This window comes from Labrus mixtus, chromosome 13, assembly GCF_963584025.1.
Source record: "Labrus mixtus chromosome 13, fLabMix1.1, whole genome shotgun sequence".
NCBI classification, from domain to species: domain Eukaryota; kingdom Metazoa; phylum Chordata; class Actinopteri; order Labriformes; family Labridae; genus Labrus; species Labrus mixtus.
In genome coordinates, this window is record NC_083624.1 from 19,945,238 (window position 1) to 19,961,314 (window position 16,077).

The window sequence follows — 16,077 nt, forward strand, 5'->3', positions numbered from 1 at the left end:
TGCTATTCTTTCTCCCGCAGGTTGATTCTCTATCCTCCTGACCTCCCTGTCTTTGTCAGCTTCAGCTTCCTGGACTACAACAATGGCCGCTTGTGTTTTTGGTGTGACTCTGCGTTTGGTCAGTCTGGTGTCTGTCTTCTTTGAAGTGTCAGTAACAGATAATTCTCCTCTCAGTTCAGATTTCTGATCTCTTTGTCTCGTCTTTTCTGACGTACTTAAGATATCTACTTCTGTCAACAACACGCCTGTGTCGCCCAGAGGTTCCACTTTGTCCTCGTACGACATTTCTGCGTGTTCTTCCACCGCCTCTTTGTGCTCCCACACCTCCTCTGTGGAGGAAACTTTTTCAGTCACGTAATAAACCTCATGCGTCTCCTGTGCTCCTTTTCTCTCGATCTTTACAAGACTGGTAGTCGCTGGAAGTTTTAAGAGGTGAAGAAGAATAGGCGTCATGTGGCGGCGCCAAGAGGTGATGACAAAACACAAAGACAGGCATCAGGGTTAGAAATGGACAACACAGAGATGCATCTAATGCTGCAGGTGATAATCCACCTGTTGTGTATTATCATCAAGAGTTAAAACTTCAGGTGAGGTTAAAGAATGCCATTGTGTCTTCACATGGCCGGTACCTTTTTTCTCTGGCTCCACCTCTTTGGGCAGAATCTTCTCTATCGCCACAGTCTCCGTTTCTTTTAAAGAGATGTTCAGTTTTTATTCCAAGAGGGCGCACGAGTAGATTGTTTTAGAGAAGAGAATTAAGACAGTTAACAAACACACAGAGAAGTTAACAGCAAACGTTGAATAACACAAAACAGCAAGAAAAAGACTCAAAGGAGAGGGTCAGATGTTACCAATTGAAGACGTGGCAACAGTCCAGTCTGTCGTAAGCATTGACTGCTGGTTCACTGTCAGACTTACCATCTGAAGTACGCCCAAGAAAATGAAATTAATACGTTCATGGTTGAGTCCAAACGGCTAACAGACACTAGTTCAAAGATGCTGCCTTAAAGCCAAAATTATAAATGGTTCAAAACGTGTTCAAGAATTCACGAGGACCAACCACTTGTAAGTTCAATGGCAAAATGTTTAATTTGGATGGGGGATCGTCCAAATGATAACCAATAAGAGGCATATATTATTCAACATCCACTTAACCATGTTCCTCTAACTCTAATATGTGTCCCTAGTCTGTCTACAAACCCCCCCGATGATGAGAAAAGTCCATCCTCTCCGTCTTCTGCCTGCTCCACTTTTCAGAAAATATGTGCTCAAACAGGCCGTTTGGAGATTTTCCCTTCATGACATCACAAAGGGCAGTAACCCCTCCCCCAGGTGGGTGACACTCCCACAGTGAGGTGTTTGTTCTGCCCTCTGAGTCTGCCTTCTCACCGTAAACAATATGGACATGGAGCTAGAAAGCCCGAGCCACCAAAGCCCTTCAAGAGAGGGGCGTGGTCAGACACAGCTCATTTACATTTAAAGGTACAGACACAGAAACAGCCTGTTCTGAGCAGGGCTGAAATAGAGGGGTTTATAGGCATGATCAAATACAGCATCAGAGTTGATTTCGAACAAGAAACTTCACGCACATGTTTTAAGGAGCTCTGAGACTTATTTAAACTGGTTAACAAACAGCTACAGCGCACCAGTCACATCAGCCCCTCCCCTTTTTAACGAAGAAGTCGTACCCTTCATAAAATCTAAATGGACGAGTTGTAAGAAGTAACATTTCATTTTCTTGAGTGTAGGTCCAGATGTGTTGCTGTGTGGCAGATAAACCTTTGCTGTAACTGGACTGTTGCCAATCGTCCACATGCAGGAAGAACAAACAAAGAAGATATAAAGAGTCGAGGTCTGCCTCGGCGGTACCTTTGCAAAGACTTTCTTCAATCTTTGGTTTAGCGTCCGACACCTTCTCAGGTGTTTTCCCAGGGACTTTTGTTAGCACTGTTTGTTCTACAGAGGTCCTTTCGGTTGTTTTTTTAGAAACCTTATCAGGTTTGACTTCCTGAACCTTTACAAGAGGCTTCTTCTCAGGAGTCCGCTCTTCCTCAGCCACCTTTTGGGGAACCTTTGAAGGCTTCTTCTCGGGTGGAGCCTTCTCAGAAGCTTTTTGCTCCGGTGGTTTTTCTGATATTTTCTGTAGCACTTTTTCTGGCACCATCTTTGGAATCTCTTCCAATTTTATCTCAGGTACCAGTACCTTTTCTTGGACCTTCTCAGGGGTCCTTTCCTTCACCTCAGCTTTCTCTGGAGGCCGTCTATCAGGTACTGTTTCAGGTATTTTATCAGGCAGCCTCTCAGGTTCAGGCTCTGACACAACTACATCATCAAACCTCCTCAGAGGTTCTGTATCAGGCACCTCTTCAGGTAACAGTTTAGGTTTGGGCTTCAAAGCTTTAAGAGGGTTCGACACAAAAACATGCACAAGACATGACAATGAAGAACTGCAAAATGTGCTGGCGCACAAAGAGACACGTTAAACACAACAGGGAGTATTTTCTTATAATGATTCTTTATAAGATGACAGACTGGGGTGCTGCCAGATTGAACCCAGTTTATGAAATAAGCAGAGAGATTGGGAATCTTTCTCTGGGAATGAAATGGAAATCTAACCAGTATCTGATGATCAACTGGTTTAATGTTTTTGAAACAACCCCGCTAGCTTAAGACTCAAAGAACAACAAAACAAAAAGAAAGCGCCATCATAAACTCTGAAAGTACCTGTCTCTTTCTTGGTGGGCTCAGGTTCTGGTTTCTGGGCTGCTTTAGGAGGCTCAGGTGGTTTTTCTTCCACTGGAGCTTGAAAGAGGACCATGGACACGAGTTAGAGGGTTTTACAGCGCTCAGGTTGAAGATGATGTAAGAGAAGATTCACTCTATCGAGTGTAAGACGAGAAAACAGACAAAACAAAGTGCAACCCCATCGAAACACCACAGAAGAAGAAACACCACAGCTACTCTGTCAGTGAGAGTTTAAAAAACACCAAAGAAGAAGAAACACCACAGCTACTCTGTGAGCGAGAGACTTAAAAAAACACCACAGAAGAAGAAGAAGAGATTTAAGAATGAGTGGAGGAGGTTTTAGTGTGTGTGTGTGTGTGTGTGTGTGGGGGGGGGGGGGTTAGGGTTTAAAATATGTAACTGTAATCATGGAAATCACTCCTTGTGAGTTAAAGTCGGTTTGTTAAGATTAAGAAAAACTCTGGAGCGGCGTCTCCGCTATGAAGCTGGGTACCTTTTTTCTTCGGCTCCTTGGGTTCAGGCTTTATCTCCGGTTTGGGCTTCGGAGGTTCTGGTTTTGGGACTTTGACTTCAGGTTCAGCTTTTTTCACTGCAGGTTCTGGTTTAGGTACCACTGCAGGTTCTGGTTTGGGTACCACTGCAGGTTCTGGTTTAGGTACCATTGCAGGTTCTGGTTTAGGTACCACTGCAGGTTCTGGTTTTTGTTCTGGCTTCTTTATTGGAGGCACAGGTTTACGGACTTCTGGTTTTGGTTTTTCAGGTTCTGGTCTCACTTTTTGGGCTTCTGGTTCTGGCTTTGCTCCCACCTGAGGCTTGATCTTTGCCAGATCTGTATTTTCAGCCTCTTCTGGGACTTAAAGCAACATGGTTTGGGTGTAAATAAAAGGAAAGACATTCAGGACACAAAGAAAGTTTCGCTTCCACACTCGAAGCTTCACAAACACAGATGTGTTGAAACTCGGGACAGAGAAACGGACACACAGCACATGGAGTCTTCAAAAACCCAACAAACACAAACAAAGCAGGAAATACCTTTGGATGGGGGCGTTGCCGGCTTCTTTACTGGCACCGGTTTGTCTTCAGACTTGGGCTCGACCTTGGCTGCAGATTTGGCTTCTGGTTCTGCTTTGGGAGCCGGTGCAGGCTTCGGCTTTGGCTCAGGCTCTGCTTTAATTTTTGGTTTGGGTTCAGGCTCAGGCTTAGCTGCAGGCGCCACTTTTTTGGGCTCAGCCGGTACCTGAGGTTTAGCCGCATCTTCAGGTGGGTAACACACACATTAGCTCATGTTAGCATGATGATGTGGAAGAATTTAAGAGTTATCAAGAAGGAAAGAGTGACATGAAACTCTACACAGAGACAAACTTCAGAAATCAACAATCCCAGATGACAAACTGAAGATAACGTCAGAGCGGGCGGACATGAAGAGGTGAGAAGCTTCACAGTCGTGAGCACAGTGAGTATATAGATGTTACACAACAGAAAGAACAAAGTGAGATACCTTTCTTTGGCACTCCAGGCTTCTCAGCAGGCAGAGAGGGAGCAGCAGGCTTCTTAACCTCCTCTGGTTCTTTTAAAATACATTCAAACACACGTTAAAACACACGTTCAAAGATAACAGAGACCATATAAGAAAGGATTCCAGACATGAAGGACAGTGACATCAGCAAAGAGTGAAGATGTGAGCAGCGAGACGTTCGGAGTCATCTCTACCTTTAGGAGCAGGAACCTTCTTCTCTGGGACTGAAACTACAGGAACCTTTTCCTCCACCGGCTTCTTGGCCTCCGGCACTTTAAAAATCCAGCAGATTTCAAGTCAAATCTCACAAAATACAAACAGTGACAGAAAGTTACGGAGGAGAATATCACATATACATGAGCTGTCTGAAAGGTGGTGCCAGGTGTGTCGGTACCTTTGGGTGGAGACGGCGCTTTCACAGCTGCTGGTGGCTTCTCTTCGGGCTTCTTCTCGGCTTTAGGAACTTAAAAAGACACCGACTGTGTTAGCATCAGAGGAGAGATGCTGTTTGCATTTACAGGTGATGCAAATAAGCGCAACACAAAGAAACGCAGACTAAAAGCGACTAATGTCTACTTCAGGCCAACTAAAGATTCTGTAAGAGGGCGAAGACCAAGACCAATACCAAGAGGACAAAACAAAGATTTTAGTCACGGAGAACACCAGAGCAGGTTAGCTTTTTTGTTTGCATGGCGCTAAGCGGCAGCAGGACGGTGCGCAGGTCTGCCGTACCTTTGGTTGGGACTTCCTGTCTCATTTCAACCTTCTTCGTCTCAACTGTCTCCTCGACGGCGACTCTGGCAGCTAATGGAGAAAAAACAGACAAATGAACAAAAGCAGAATCATGTTTAGAGTCACTCATCACGCCTGATCTCACGGGGAGAACGAGAATGTGCAGCAACATGAAGTCAGGACAAATCCTGTTCTCTACCTTCTGTTAAGAACAATCATTTGATGTTTCACGGAAATAAGATATAAATCAGTTTAGAGCCTGCACACAGAAATCAGAGAAACCTCGGGTGATGTACGCTCATGCATTTGAGCGAGATATTAAAGTTTTAGAAGCGAAGCGGGAAAACAAAAGTGACCGTCTGAACCACGAGGAGCTCAGACTGCCCCGGTTTAAAGAATCACAAGAGGTTAGAAACAAGGAGGAGAGAAAGTCACAGAGGTGAAGGGCGTGTTTACAGACTGACACCAAGAGGGCGCCGTGGTGAGAAGACGGCTCACACACACACACACACAAACACACAGGTGTGTCTGATCTGATACCTTTGGTCGTGGACACCTGCTGTGTTACCGTCTCTTCGGTCCAGCTCTGATACTCGACTGAAGTTTCGATAACAACAAAGTGACAAAAGACAACAAACGTGAGGCACAGTGTGCTCGGGGAAAGAAAAACATGTGACGTCATTTCACAGTTCAACAACGTCTCCGTCTTTTCTCAGAGAACCTTCAGTTCACTCGGTTGGACAGTGAAGCACGGCGTTCTTTTATGGATACAAAGACACCCAAATGGCAACAAGTGACACAAAACTACAAAGAGACGCAGAATGACTGAAGAGAAACGTGACAACAAAGACGGACACGCTAACCAAATACGTGTCCGCTCCGCTCCGTTACGACGCTGTGTTCCCTCGTCTATCAGCACCCTGCGGCTGCGTTTAAAGAGCGCAGCACGGAGCAGCACCGCCGACGTGCGACAGAGAGAGATAATATCTATGTTGCATCAAACTGTATAAACGCATCAACAAACACACAAGGTTGTTGTTCTGAACCGTCTAATCGGAGTCTTTTATTTTGAAAATAAATAGGATGTTGTAATGTTGTTTCTGTGTCTGACTTCCTGTCCTGCTCGATCTGCTCTGTGGTTAATTGATGCTCCGTGCTCCGACATCCTGCAGAGATAGAAACCTTGTGTTTCTTTTATTTTTGTGTTTCTGCTGCAGAGGACTCCGTGTCATGATTCACATCATGGCAGCCCTCCCTTCTCCTTTTGTGGTATTGTTTGTCATTCCCTGTCTGTTTAATCCTCGTGTCTCTCCCCCTGTCTGTGTGAGTGTGGTGGGCAGGGTTTATGTTCCCAGGCGGTGCCAGGTGCAGCTCGTTGGTCATCAGGATCTCTACTACAAAGACTTCCGTCTGCTTCACCTTGGTGCCAGATTGTTTCACCAGCTCACGTGGTATTGTACTCTCTTGGCTTCTCTGGATTACTAGTTCTCGTTGTTATAGCTTGTGTAGCTGACCCCGTTTTTCTTCTCTGCCTTGCGCCAGATTGCTGTTCGTGTTTTTGCTTCACCTCACCTGTGCTTTTTGGACACCACACCTCGCACTACCCCTCCCCCTTGCACTTTTTGAGTCACTATTGGAATAAACTTTTTGTAACTTTATCCTGCCTATCTGAGTCGTGCTTTTGGGTCCAGAATTTGTACTAACCATAACACTCCGGACTGACGGAGCTGAGACGCAGCGCAGCGGAGCGAGAGGAAGCACACACTCAATTTAAAAAAAAAAAACATTTCAGCCTATGATGTGGAGGAGTGGAGACGCATCTGGTGGAATTTAGCAGCAAAACAAAGACTAGTCATTTTACATCAGAGACACTAAACCACAACATTTAAATGAAACATGACAACAGTGTGTAGTTGCTTTGTGCAGACTCGACAGCATCCCAAATATCATCCAGGAAGTGAAACTCATTTCTGCTGAGCTCGACTGGATAAAAGACTTTGACTGTGAAATGTCGATCTGACTGGAAGTTAGTTTGTGTTTGACAGTATTAAAGTTAAAGATGAAAACACTTGAAAGTCGGACACAAACAAACAAACACAACCAAATAAAGAGTTAGTAAGTTAAATCTACGCTGGCAGCAAAACAAGATGACGTTATGATGTAGTCAAAGGCAGATTTGGTAACTGCACGGTGACCCGTTAGCGAAGAACACTTCAGTAACTGGAAATCACTTTGATGTTTTTATGTGATGAATTCAGTTCTATATTAATCTAAGTTACTGTTTGATTCCTGAGGTTAAGTTCCTGTCAACAAAGACTCGGATAAGAGATTAATGACACGTCCATCTGCAGGGTCACGCTGTCATTGGTTATCAGGCTGCAAAGTGTCAGATGACGAGCTGTACGATAAGCCGCGCTAAGACATTAAGAGTCGATACCTTCAAAGGTAGATGTGTGCGATCTGGACCATTTAACCGACTTAAAGAGATGCAAAGAGGCTTTAATGTTTGTTAACCTGAGAGTACTCTAAGGGCCAGATCACACGGAGACGAGGCGAGAGGTAAAGCCTCCTGCTTGATTTGATTGGCTGTGTCAGACAAAAATCACATTGACGAGCGCTGCGACTCGGCGTCTCGAGCTGAAAAGTTGAAGATGTTTTAACTTTTATGTGCAACAAAAACTTAGTGGAAAAACGTGTCATGCAGCAGAGAAGAGCGCCCGGCGAGCGCACTGTACCAAAGGAAAACGACGGTCCTGCTGGCGATGCTTTTACAGTAAATGATAAATGGACTTGAGCTCGTATCATTCTTTTCTCGCCTTCTGACGACTCAAAGCTCTTTCACACCGCAGGTCACAACGACACATTCACACACTGATGGTAGAGGCTACTGAGTAATGAGTCCATCAGTATTAACTCATCCATTCATACGCCAACGATTAAGCAGCAGGAGCAACTCGGGGTTAAGTGTCTTGCTCAATGACTTTTTGGACATGTGGCTGCAGGAGCTGACCCAACACAATGTTTTATCGTTCTTTCCTCTTTTTCAAGATTTTACAAGATTCAATAAATCTATTTTAGAAAAATTAACTTCGGTTGGATTTAAAGAGTTTTCCCAGATCTGCTCAGATGATTTGATGACGATGAAGATGATTTAATGATGGTGATGAAGATTTGATGATGATGATGATGATGAAGTTTGCATGAAAAAGAAGATATACAACATGTTGTACCTCTCTGCTCCACCTCCACCTCTTCTTCGTATTGATAGGAATATTCAGCAGATTCTTTAAGGAAACAAAAAACAGGTTTCTGTCCGTTATTCGGACCTAACCAGAGACATGACTACAGACTATCAGGAGTTAATATTAAATGAACTTTATAATCTCTGTGATGGAGGCTGTGAGCAGAGGAAGTACAGACACATAAAGTAAATACCTCTCTGTTCGATCTCTTCTTCGTACTGATAGAATTCAGCAGATTCTTCTAAAGACAGAAACATGTTTGTGAACTCTCCTGTTATATGATTATTTAAAGTTGAGACTTCCTGACAGGGTTTTTGGAGGCGTTTGAAGTTAAATCACATGTTAGAGACATGTTAGTAAATCTGAAAGTAAACGAAGCGCGGCTAATGATTTCAGTCTTACCTTGAATTGCCACAGACGAAGGCACTTCAGGCCTCTGAACTGAGGAGTCTGGGATATCTACAGAATAATGAATAAGGTTTATACCGAGTCATAATTTTTAAGGAGTTCATTAAAAAAGATTCATGAATAGATAATGATAATAACTGTTCTGTATTTAAACGAACAGCTGACATTAGAGAAAATCCTCCTGTTACCAACTCAGCCAGAGTTCAAAAACAACCAATCAGAAACAAACAACCAGCTAGCATAGAGTGAGCTATGCTAACACCACTCTTTTTAACTACAGCTAGCTATAAACAGATGGCGTAATGTTAGCTTATTAGCTAGCATAACGTTGAGTACTAACACATTGTTTGGCCTGAACCAATAAACTACACAATGCAACTACAACATCAGACAACTACATAGGCTACAGCTAGCATAGAGGGAGCTTTGCTAACACAAAATCCTCCTGTTACCAACTCAGCCAGAGTTCAAAAACAACCAATCAGAAACAAACAACCAGCTAGCATAGAGTGAGCTATGCTAACACCACTCTTTTTAACTACAGCTAGCTATAAACAGATAGCGTAATGTTAGCTTATTAGCTAGCATAACGTTGAGTACTAACACATTGTTTGGCCTGAACCAATAAACTACACAATGCAACTACAACATCAGACAACTACATAGGCTACAGCTAGCATAGGGAGCTTTGCTAACACAACTCTTTTTAACTACAGCTAGCTATTAACAGATAGCGTAATGTTAAATATGTCAACAGTACAAATTTTAACTTCAGCTAATTATTTAAAGCTAGCATAATGTTTTTTTCTAACTCGCCTTATTTCACCTGAACCAATAAACTACACAACTACAACTACAACATCAGACAATAACAGTACAACTAGCATACTTTGTGCTAACCTCTCCTTCTTTAACTTAAGCTAACTACAAACAGCCTTGAGACAGATATGCTAACATTACCCTTTTCAACTTTAGCCAATTTTTTTTTTTTTGAAATAGCAAAAAGTCAAATATACTAACTCCAATTCATTCATCAGACGCTTTTATCCAAAGCAACAAAAATTTGAGAGTAAGTAGATCACAAGCTAACCATTCATTTTTTTATTTTAATGGCTAGCATGTTGCTTAACGATCTATCTCACATGTTATCAACATAGACAATGTGTCATCATTAGCCTATAGGAAACACAGCTTCACATTGGTTAACCCCAACTAGTAATTTCTTCAGCCTTAAGTCAAAGTTTATTTATAAAGCACACTACACAGCTAGCAGCTTCTAGTTTTGATGTTAGCATAAACTAAAACGAGCTGTGGCAGTAAGACGGAAACCAGGAGGATTTCCTGAAATGTTTCAAATAAATATCAAAGTTGTTGGCGACATTAAATACTTACCAAATGGCACCATTGCTAATTCAATTTCTGTGAAAAGGAGGAAAAGTGAAGAGTGTGTTAACCACTAGAACAGACAAAAGCTGAACAGAAGCATAAAAAGGTGCCGTCTGACTAGGAACTGTACCTTTGCCAGACAAATAAAGCTCAGCAGTGCTCTTAGCCTCTCCTCTGGGCTCCAACCTCACAATCACTGAGTACACGCCTACACGGGATTATTAATTAAGACGTTTAACACTCAAGTCATCAAAACAATGAGGAGAAAAAAATATCTCTCTGTGACGGCATTTTGGGGCTCGATGGCACTCTACACACCTTCGTCTTCAATGGACACGTTTCGGATAACCATGAAATGTCTTCGGCCCTCGCTTGTGAAGTTGTACTTAGGGCTCTCTCTCAGTTCCCAGGTGTCTTTGTACCACGACACGATTGCGTTGTCGAAGGACACCTCGCACTCAAAGGTGGCCGACTGGCGCTCGTTGACTTCGATGTTGTGGATGCGTTTGGTGAAATGAATTTGTTCAGCTAAAACAGATAAGACGTGAATGGGTCAACGCATAACAGCTGGGAATGTATGACAGAAAGTAATGGTAGTGTTTATCGACACAACATCCACATGGTTAGAAATGAGCACAGGGGGATTTATGGGACGTTATGATGACTTGTTGGTCGAGGGGAGGATGGATTGTTGAGTCAAGATGGATTTAGGAAGATAACAATGGAGATGAAGATGGCAACGTGTTTGCAAGATAATCCAGGAGAGATGGGAGGCGGGACGAAGGTTAAAACAGAGGAAGACAAATCCCAGAAGAAAAAGAAAAAAGAGGGTAAAACCCAAATCTCCAACATTAGTTTGGAGTTTGATGGGGGGGTTCCAAAGAGGTTAGTTAACGGGCATCCACCACGCCAGAAGGTTGCAGGATTGTTTCTGGGTACAAACCTTCGACCCAGAGGTCGGCCGAGGACTCCAGGTGTTGGTACCTGCAGGCGTATCTGCCCTGGTCTTCAGGCTTCAGGTCTCTGATCAGAAGCTTCTGAACCTTGTGTTTCACCTCGGACGTGAACCTGCCCTTCATCTCTAACTGCTTGCCATTTTTAAACCACTGAGCATCTACGTTAGGGATGGACAACTGACAAGAAAGAGTGCACGACTGGCCTTCCTTACCCGATGTGTCCTGCAGATGCTTTTCAACCTCAGGCTCTGAAAGACAGAAAACAGAAGAAGATGCATCTGTGAGTATAACTCCAGTTTCAATAGTTTTCTTTCGTTGTAAGCCATGGGCAGAGAAACCTTTGGATATGGATTCTCTGACAGGTCTGCTTTGCTGTTCATGGAGGAGGTCTAGCTAACTAAATTACCCTATATGCTCAGGCTCTGTTTTATCTTAAAGAACCCACAGTACTGTATTCACTCTCTAGAACATGACGCACCCAGAATGCAGGCCTGCTTGTGATGGCTGCAGTCTCTAATATAGTACGGGAGGTAGAGCCTTCAGTTCTTTGGTATCATCTATCAGTCTGGGTCTGGGAGGCAGACAGCCTCTCTTCTTATGAGAGTAGGCTTAAAGCTTCTCTCTTTGATAAATCTTATAGTTCAAGATGGCTCAGGCTTAGAGCAGCTCCTAGTTATGCTGCTATAGGCACAGACTACCGAGTTCTTTTCTGTACTGTGAAAACATTGTTGCTGTAAATGACTTTCATAATGTAACAATGGTATGTGTGAAGAAGTTGTAGAGCTCCAGGTGTATGACATAGTACTGACCCATGACGGTGAGCTTGGCGCTGGAGATGTGAGGCCCACAGACCACCCTGTAGTTTCCCTGGTCGGACGCCTGACACTTCTTGATCTTGAGCAGGTGGCGGTCGCCACTGATGCTGATGTCGTACTTGTCGTTGTTGTCCAGTTTCTGTGTTCCCTTGTACCAAGACAGGGTGATCTCTGGGTAGTTGATCTTGACCTCACACTCAAACACAGCCTCCTTGTTGGTGAAGACGGACTGATCGGATATGTCCTTCACCACGGTGACAGGCTGCAGGAGGGACAATAGAATAATCACTTAGATAAGTATGTCGAGGTGAAGCTAGAGTTCCCCGCAGACAGTGAACACATCCTGACCTCTGTGCGCTCCATCCTCTTCTGCAGGTCGGCCACCAGTCGGGCCATGTCCTCATCGGACTCTCTGTCACCACGTTCAAGTTCCTGTCAACCACAACAAAACCCACGTCAGTCAGATCCACGTCTGCAGAGACCTGCACCAAACAAACCATGTGAGACCAAGAGTGTTACCGGTCTTCCACTTTCTTCCGCCTTCTCCTTCTTCAGCTGCTCGATGGCCTGCAGCAGGCCTCTGTAGTCCGTGATGCCGTACATCCGGGCGTATTTCTCATACTCTTTGGGGTCCACGTTCCTCAGCAGCTCCACGATGTCGATGTCCTTCTCTTCCTGTGGACTCTTCTGCTTCGATGGTGTCCTGAGAAGAGGTGATAATGAAGGTATTGTTACTCATTTTGAAATGCTTCATATCCCTAAAATCTGTACGACCTGAAGCTTATTCAAGTTTGCTAATTATTCTGGAGCTATTTTAATATTTTAGATAAACATGATTACACCCCCGCTGCTCTCCAGACTGCAGCTGCCCTTTAACACCTTTAACCCCCTAGTAGTGTTGTAGTCCTGTCAGATAAACTCACTTCTTCAGTTTAGCCCTGAGGTCTCCCTCCAGCAGCGCCGCCCCTTTCTTCTCGTCCACGTGCATATCGGCGCTGCACTCAATCTCTCCATGCTTGTTGGAGGCGACGCACCTGTACTGACCCGAGTCGGACTTGGTCACCTCTCTGATCTCCAGTTTGGCCTCCTGGCCCTTCTGCTCCATGGAGATCCGGCCGGCGTGTGTGATCTGCCTCCACTTACCCTTCATCCACTTCACACTGGGGATCGGGTCACCGCCCACTTTGGCGATGAACGTGGCGGTTCCCTCTGAGGAGGAGCAGGAGGGCGGTGTTAGGACAAAAGTAGAATCAGAAATGTCACTTTGACTTTAAAGAGACAAAGAAGGCTCAAGAAATAGATATTTTATTCTTGTTTCTCAAATCAATCAGATCTGAAGCTGAAGTCTGAAATGAGTGTGTTGTCGGTCTACATTTCATAATGGTTACTCTGATGTGAAGCGCTCCCTGGTGGTCAAAGAAGAGACATGTAGCTATTCTGAAACACATTCAGGTTCTGTGAAGTGTCGACAGCTGCTTCAGTTTCTTTACACCCCGACTTTTACTCAAAGGTGTGAATGAAGATCTGATGTCTTCTTGTTCCTTTTGTTGTTTTTTATTTGAATTCTCCGTGTTTTGTTTTGTTTGTGTGAAGCTACTCAGTAATAAACCTGAGTGACGCTTCTGATGAGGGTCGAAAATAAGGTCATAGAAAAGAGACTGCTATTAACAGAAATCTGAAAATTCCGCTCTTTGTGTACATAATGTGTGTGTGTGTGTGTGTGTGTGTGTGTGTGTGTGTGTGTGTGTGTGTGTGTGTGTGTGTGTGTGTGTGTGTGTGTCTCACTCTCTGTGACGTGTGTGGTCTTGGGCTCCTCGATGAAGAACAGGTTGTCCAGTTTTTTCGTCGGCACAGCAGCTGGAGCTTCAGACGAAGGCGGCGCCGCTCCTGGTTTCTCTGCAGCAGAAAATATTTAACACGTCATGAAACGTCAAAGATGGAGCGGCGTTTTGATTCATGCAGCGCCACATCCATCACTCTGACTCCTGAGCGATCACACAGTCTGTACCTTTGACCGTCACTTTGGCCTTGCAGAACTCGTTGCCCGCCTCGTTGCTGGCCTTGCACAGGTAATCTCCGGCGTCGTGTTTGGATGCAGAGTTTATTTCCAGACAGGCCGTGCCGTCACAGAAGCTGATACTGGTGCTGCCGCCGGACATCAGGTCCTTCCTGTCCTTCATCCACTGGATCTTCAGAGGAGCAGAGCCGCAGACGTGACACCTGAGGCTAAGCTTGTCACCCTCGTCCACGGTCAGCGGTTTGAGCGGGACGTCGAACACCGGAGGCTTCTTCGCCTCTGCAGGAGACAGACACACAGGTTTAAATTCAGCTCGCTCTGTTTGTAGAAACATGACAATCACAGAGCAGGAGGAATCACTAATCTCTCACTGAACCGACTGGCCGTTTACACTCAACGTGTTTTTCTTTCCTTTAAAAAAAAAAAAACGTCCTTCATGTCGATGAGAGGAACAGCGTCTAACATCAGGGAGAATCAACGTCTCTCATATAAAGATTTATTAATGACAGTGAGATCATCGTCTCGTGGTTGGATCTCTCCACGTAGAAGGTCACGGCCACATTCATGAAATCTAATAAATAAAAATATATTTCAAAAGGAGATTTATTCTGTCGGAGCTGGGATCACAATAAATCCAGAAACAGACCAAAAGAAGTTTAAAAAGTCTTAAAGAGGAAGAAGTCTTAAACGACTGTTTGTCTGACGGACGGATGGAAACCAGGAGAGTTCAGCGTCACAAGGAAACTGATTGATTACCTTCACACCCTGACAGCTTTCATTAAATCAAACCCTAAGGAAGAAGAAGGAGAAAACATCTGTGCTGTTCTCTAGTTATAATCTAAACCAGGGGTGGGCAACTGGCGGCCCCCATCAACCCTCAACATGGCCCTCAGTTCAATTTTGACATATCAATTAATTGGAAACATGAAGAAAACATGAAGAAATCTGCCATGAAATCATGAAAACCAGAATTATGTCCATAATAATATTTGATCACTGGTATATGTTGAGTTAATTTGAGACATAATTGACTGTAATCGTTTTTCGAAACTATAATTTGGCCCCCTGGCAGTGAGACAAATGAATGTGGCCCTTCTGTGACCAAAGTTGCCCATCCCTGATCTAAACGATCTGATTGGTTCATGAGTTAGCACAGCGGAGCTGAACAGTGCGTCTGGTTCTGCAGGCTACACAGTGTGAGGAGTGGAACATGTGGTGCACTCAGATCCACCTGAGATCCCCACGCTGAAGTCACAGGAGGCGCGTCCCGCCTCGTTTGAAGCCTGGCAGGAGTACCTGCCGCTGTCGGTCACCTGGCTGCTCTTAATGCACAGCACGGCCACGTTACTCTTTAAGCTGACGTCGTATTTGTTGGAGCTGTGGATCTCCGTGTTCTCTCTGAACCAGCTCACTGAGATGGGCTGAGAGCCCGACACGCGGCCCTCGATCTTCACCAGCTTACCCTCCAAGTCCTCGATGTTCTCGGAGGGCTTTTTAGTGAACACGGGAGGGTTTTTACGCTCTGTAAGAACAAAGTGACGTGAAGCATTAGCAAAGAAACGCCCTCACAGGGGGCTCAGGGTTAGAGAAGAGAGGGTCAGGTGACCCCAGTGTGACCCGGGTTAAATACCTTTGACCGTGATGTCAGAGGAACACGAGTCCTTCCCCACGTCGTTAGACACGTGACAGAAGTACCTGCCCGTGTCGCCTTTATCGGCCTTCACTATGGTCAGGTGGGGCGTGTCCTCCACACAGCTCATCTTATAATTTCCCCCTGAGCGGATATCTTTATGGTCTTTGGACCATGTGACTTTAATGGGGGCGGAGCCACTCATGTGACACTCCAGCTCAATGCTGTCGCCCACCGTCACCTCCTGTGGTGACAACTTCCTGTCAAAGACTGGGGGGTATCGTGGTTCTGAGGAGGTCGTGACGGAGCAGGAAGAAGACGAGACAAGAAGAAGAAGAAGAACCTTTAGATCAAAAAATATTTGACACTGACCCACAGAGTCTGACAGAAACACGAGGATGCAAAGACTCTATAGGTTGTTATTCTAAGAGTGTGACATCATCAAGGAAGGATCCCGTCAGAGCGAGAGCTTTTTGTTTTTAACCACAAACAGCTGTGACATCACGCTCTCCAAACACGCCACATTCAGAACAACACATTTGACCTCACAGGACTCTCTGTCGGGATCCTTTCTGTGATGATGTCACACTCTTAGATTAACAACCGGAACCTGTCAGGGACAAACACAAC

At 44.7% G+C, this 16,077-nt stretch overlaps 1 protein-coding gene across 1 annotated transcript in view; it reads right to left on the reverse strand.

Annotated features, from left to right (window-relative positions):
- LOC132987189 (titin-like) overlaps positions 1–16,077 on the reverse strand; it is a 200,247-nt gene that overhangs the window by 114,139 nt on the left and 70,031 nt on the right. The window contains exons 71-95 of the mRNA XM_061054086.1: positions 15,448–15,735; positions 15,049–15,339; positions 13,809–14,096; positions 13,586–13,696; positions 12,724–13,009; positions 12,320–12,503; positions 12,149–12,232; positions 11,795–12,062; positions 10,973–11,233; positions 10,348–10,557; positions 10,160–10,237; positions 10,036–10,062; positions 8,638–8,694; positions 8,429–8,476; positions 8,224–8,277; positions 5,534–5,590; positions 4,994–5,065; positions 4,656–4,724; positions 4,456–4,533; positions 4,244–4,312; positions 3,778–3,999; positions 3,239–3,598; positions 2,725–2,802; positions 1,870–2,397; positions 630–689 (exon numbers count right to left, since the gene is read on the reverse strand). Of these exons, the coding sequence (XP_060910069.1) occupies positions 630–689; positions 1,870–2,397; positions 2,725–2,802; positions 3,239–3,598; positions 3,778–3,999; positions 4,244–4,312; positions 4,456–4,533; positions 4,656–4,724; positions 4,994–5,065; positions 5,534–5,590; positions 8,224–8,277; positions 8,429–8,476; positions 8,638–8,694; positions 10,036–10,062; positions 10,160–10,237; positions 10,348–10,557; positions 10,973–11,233; positions 11,795–12,062; positions 12,149–12,232; positions 12,320–12,503; positions 12,724–13,009; positions 13,586–13,696; positions 13,809–14,096; positions 15,049–15,339; positions 15,448–15,735 (4,128 nt within the window). The remainder of the gene's footprint in view (positions 1–629; positions 690–1,869; positions 2,398–2,724; positions 2,803–3,238; positions 3,599–3,777; positions 4,000–4,243; positions 4,313–4,455; positions 4,534–4,655; positions 4,725–4,993; positions 5,066–5,533; positions 5,591–8,223; positions 8,278–8,428; positions 8,477–8,637; positions 8,695–10,035; positions 10,063–10,159; positions 10,238–10,347; positions 10,558–10,972; positions 11,234–11,794; positions 12,063–12,148; positions 12,233–12,319; positions 12,504–12,723; positions 13,010–13,585; positions 13,697–13,808; positions 14,097–15,048; positions 15,340–15,447; positions 15,736–16,077) is intronic.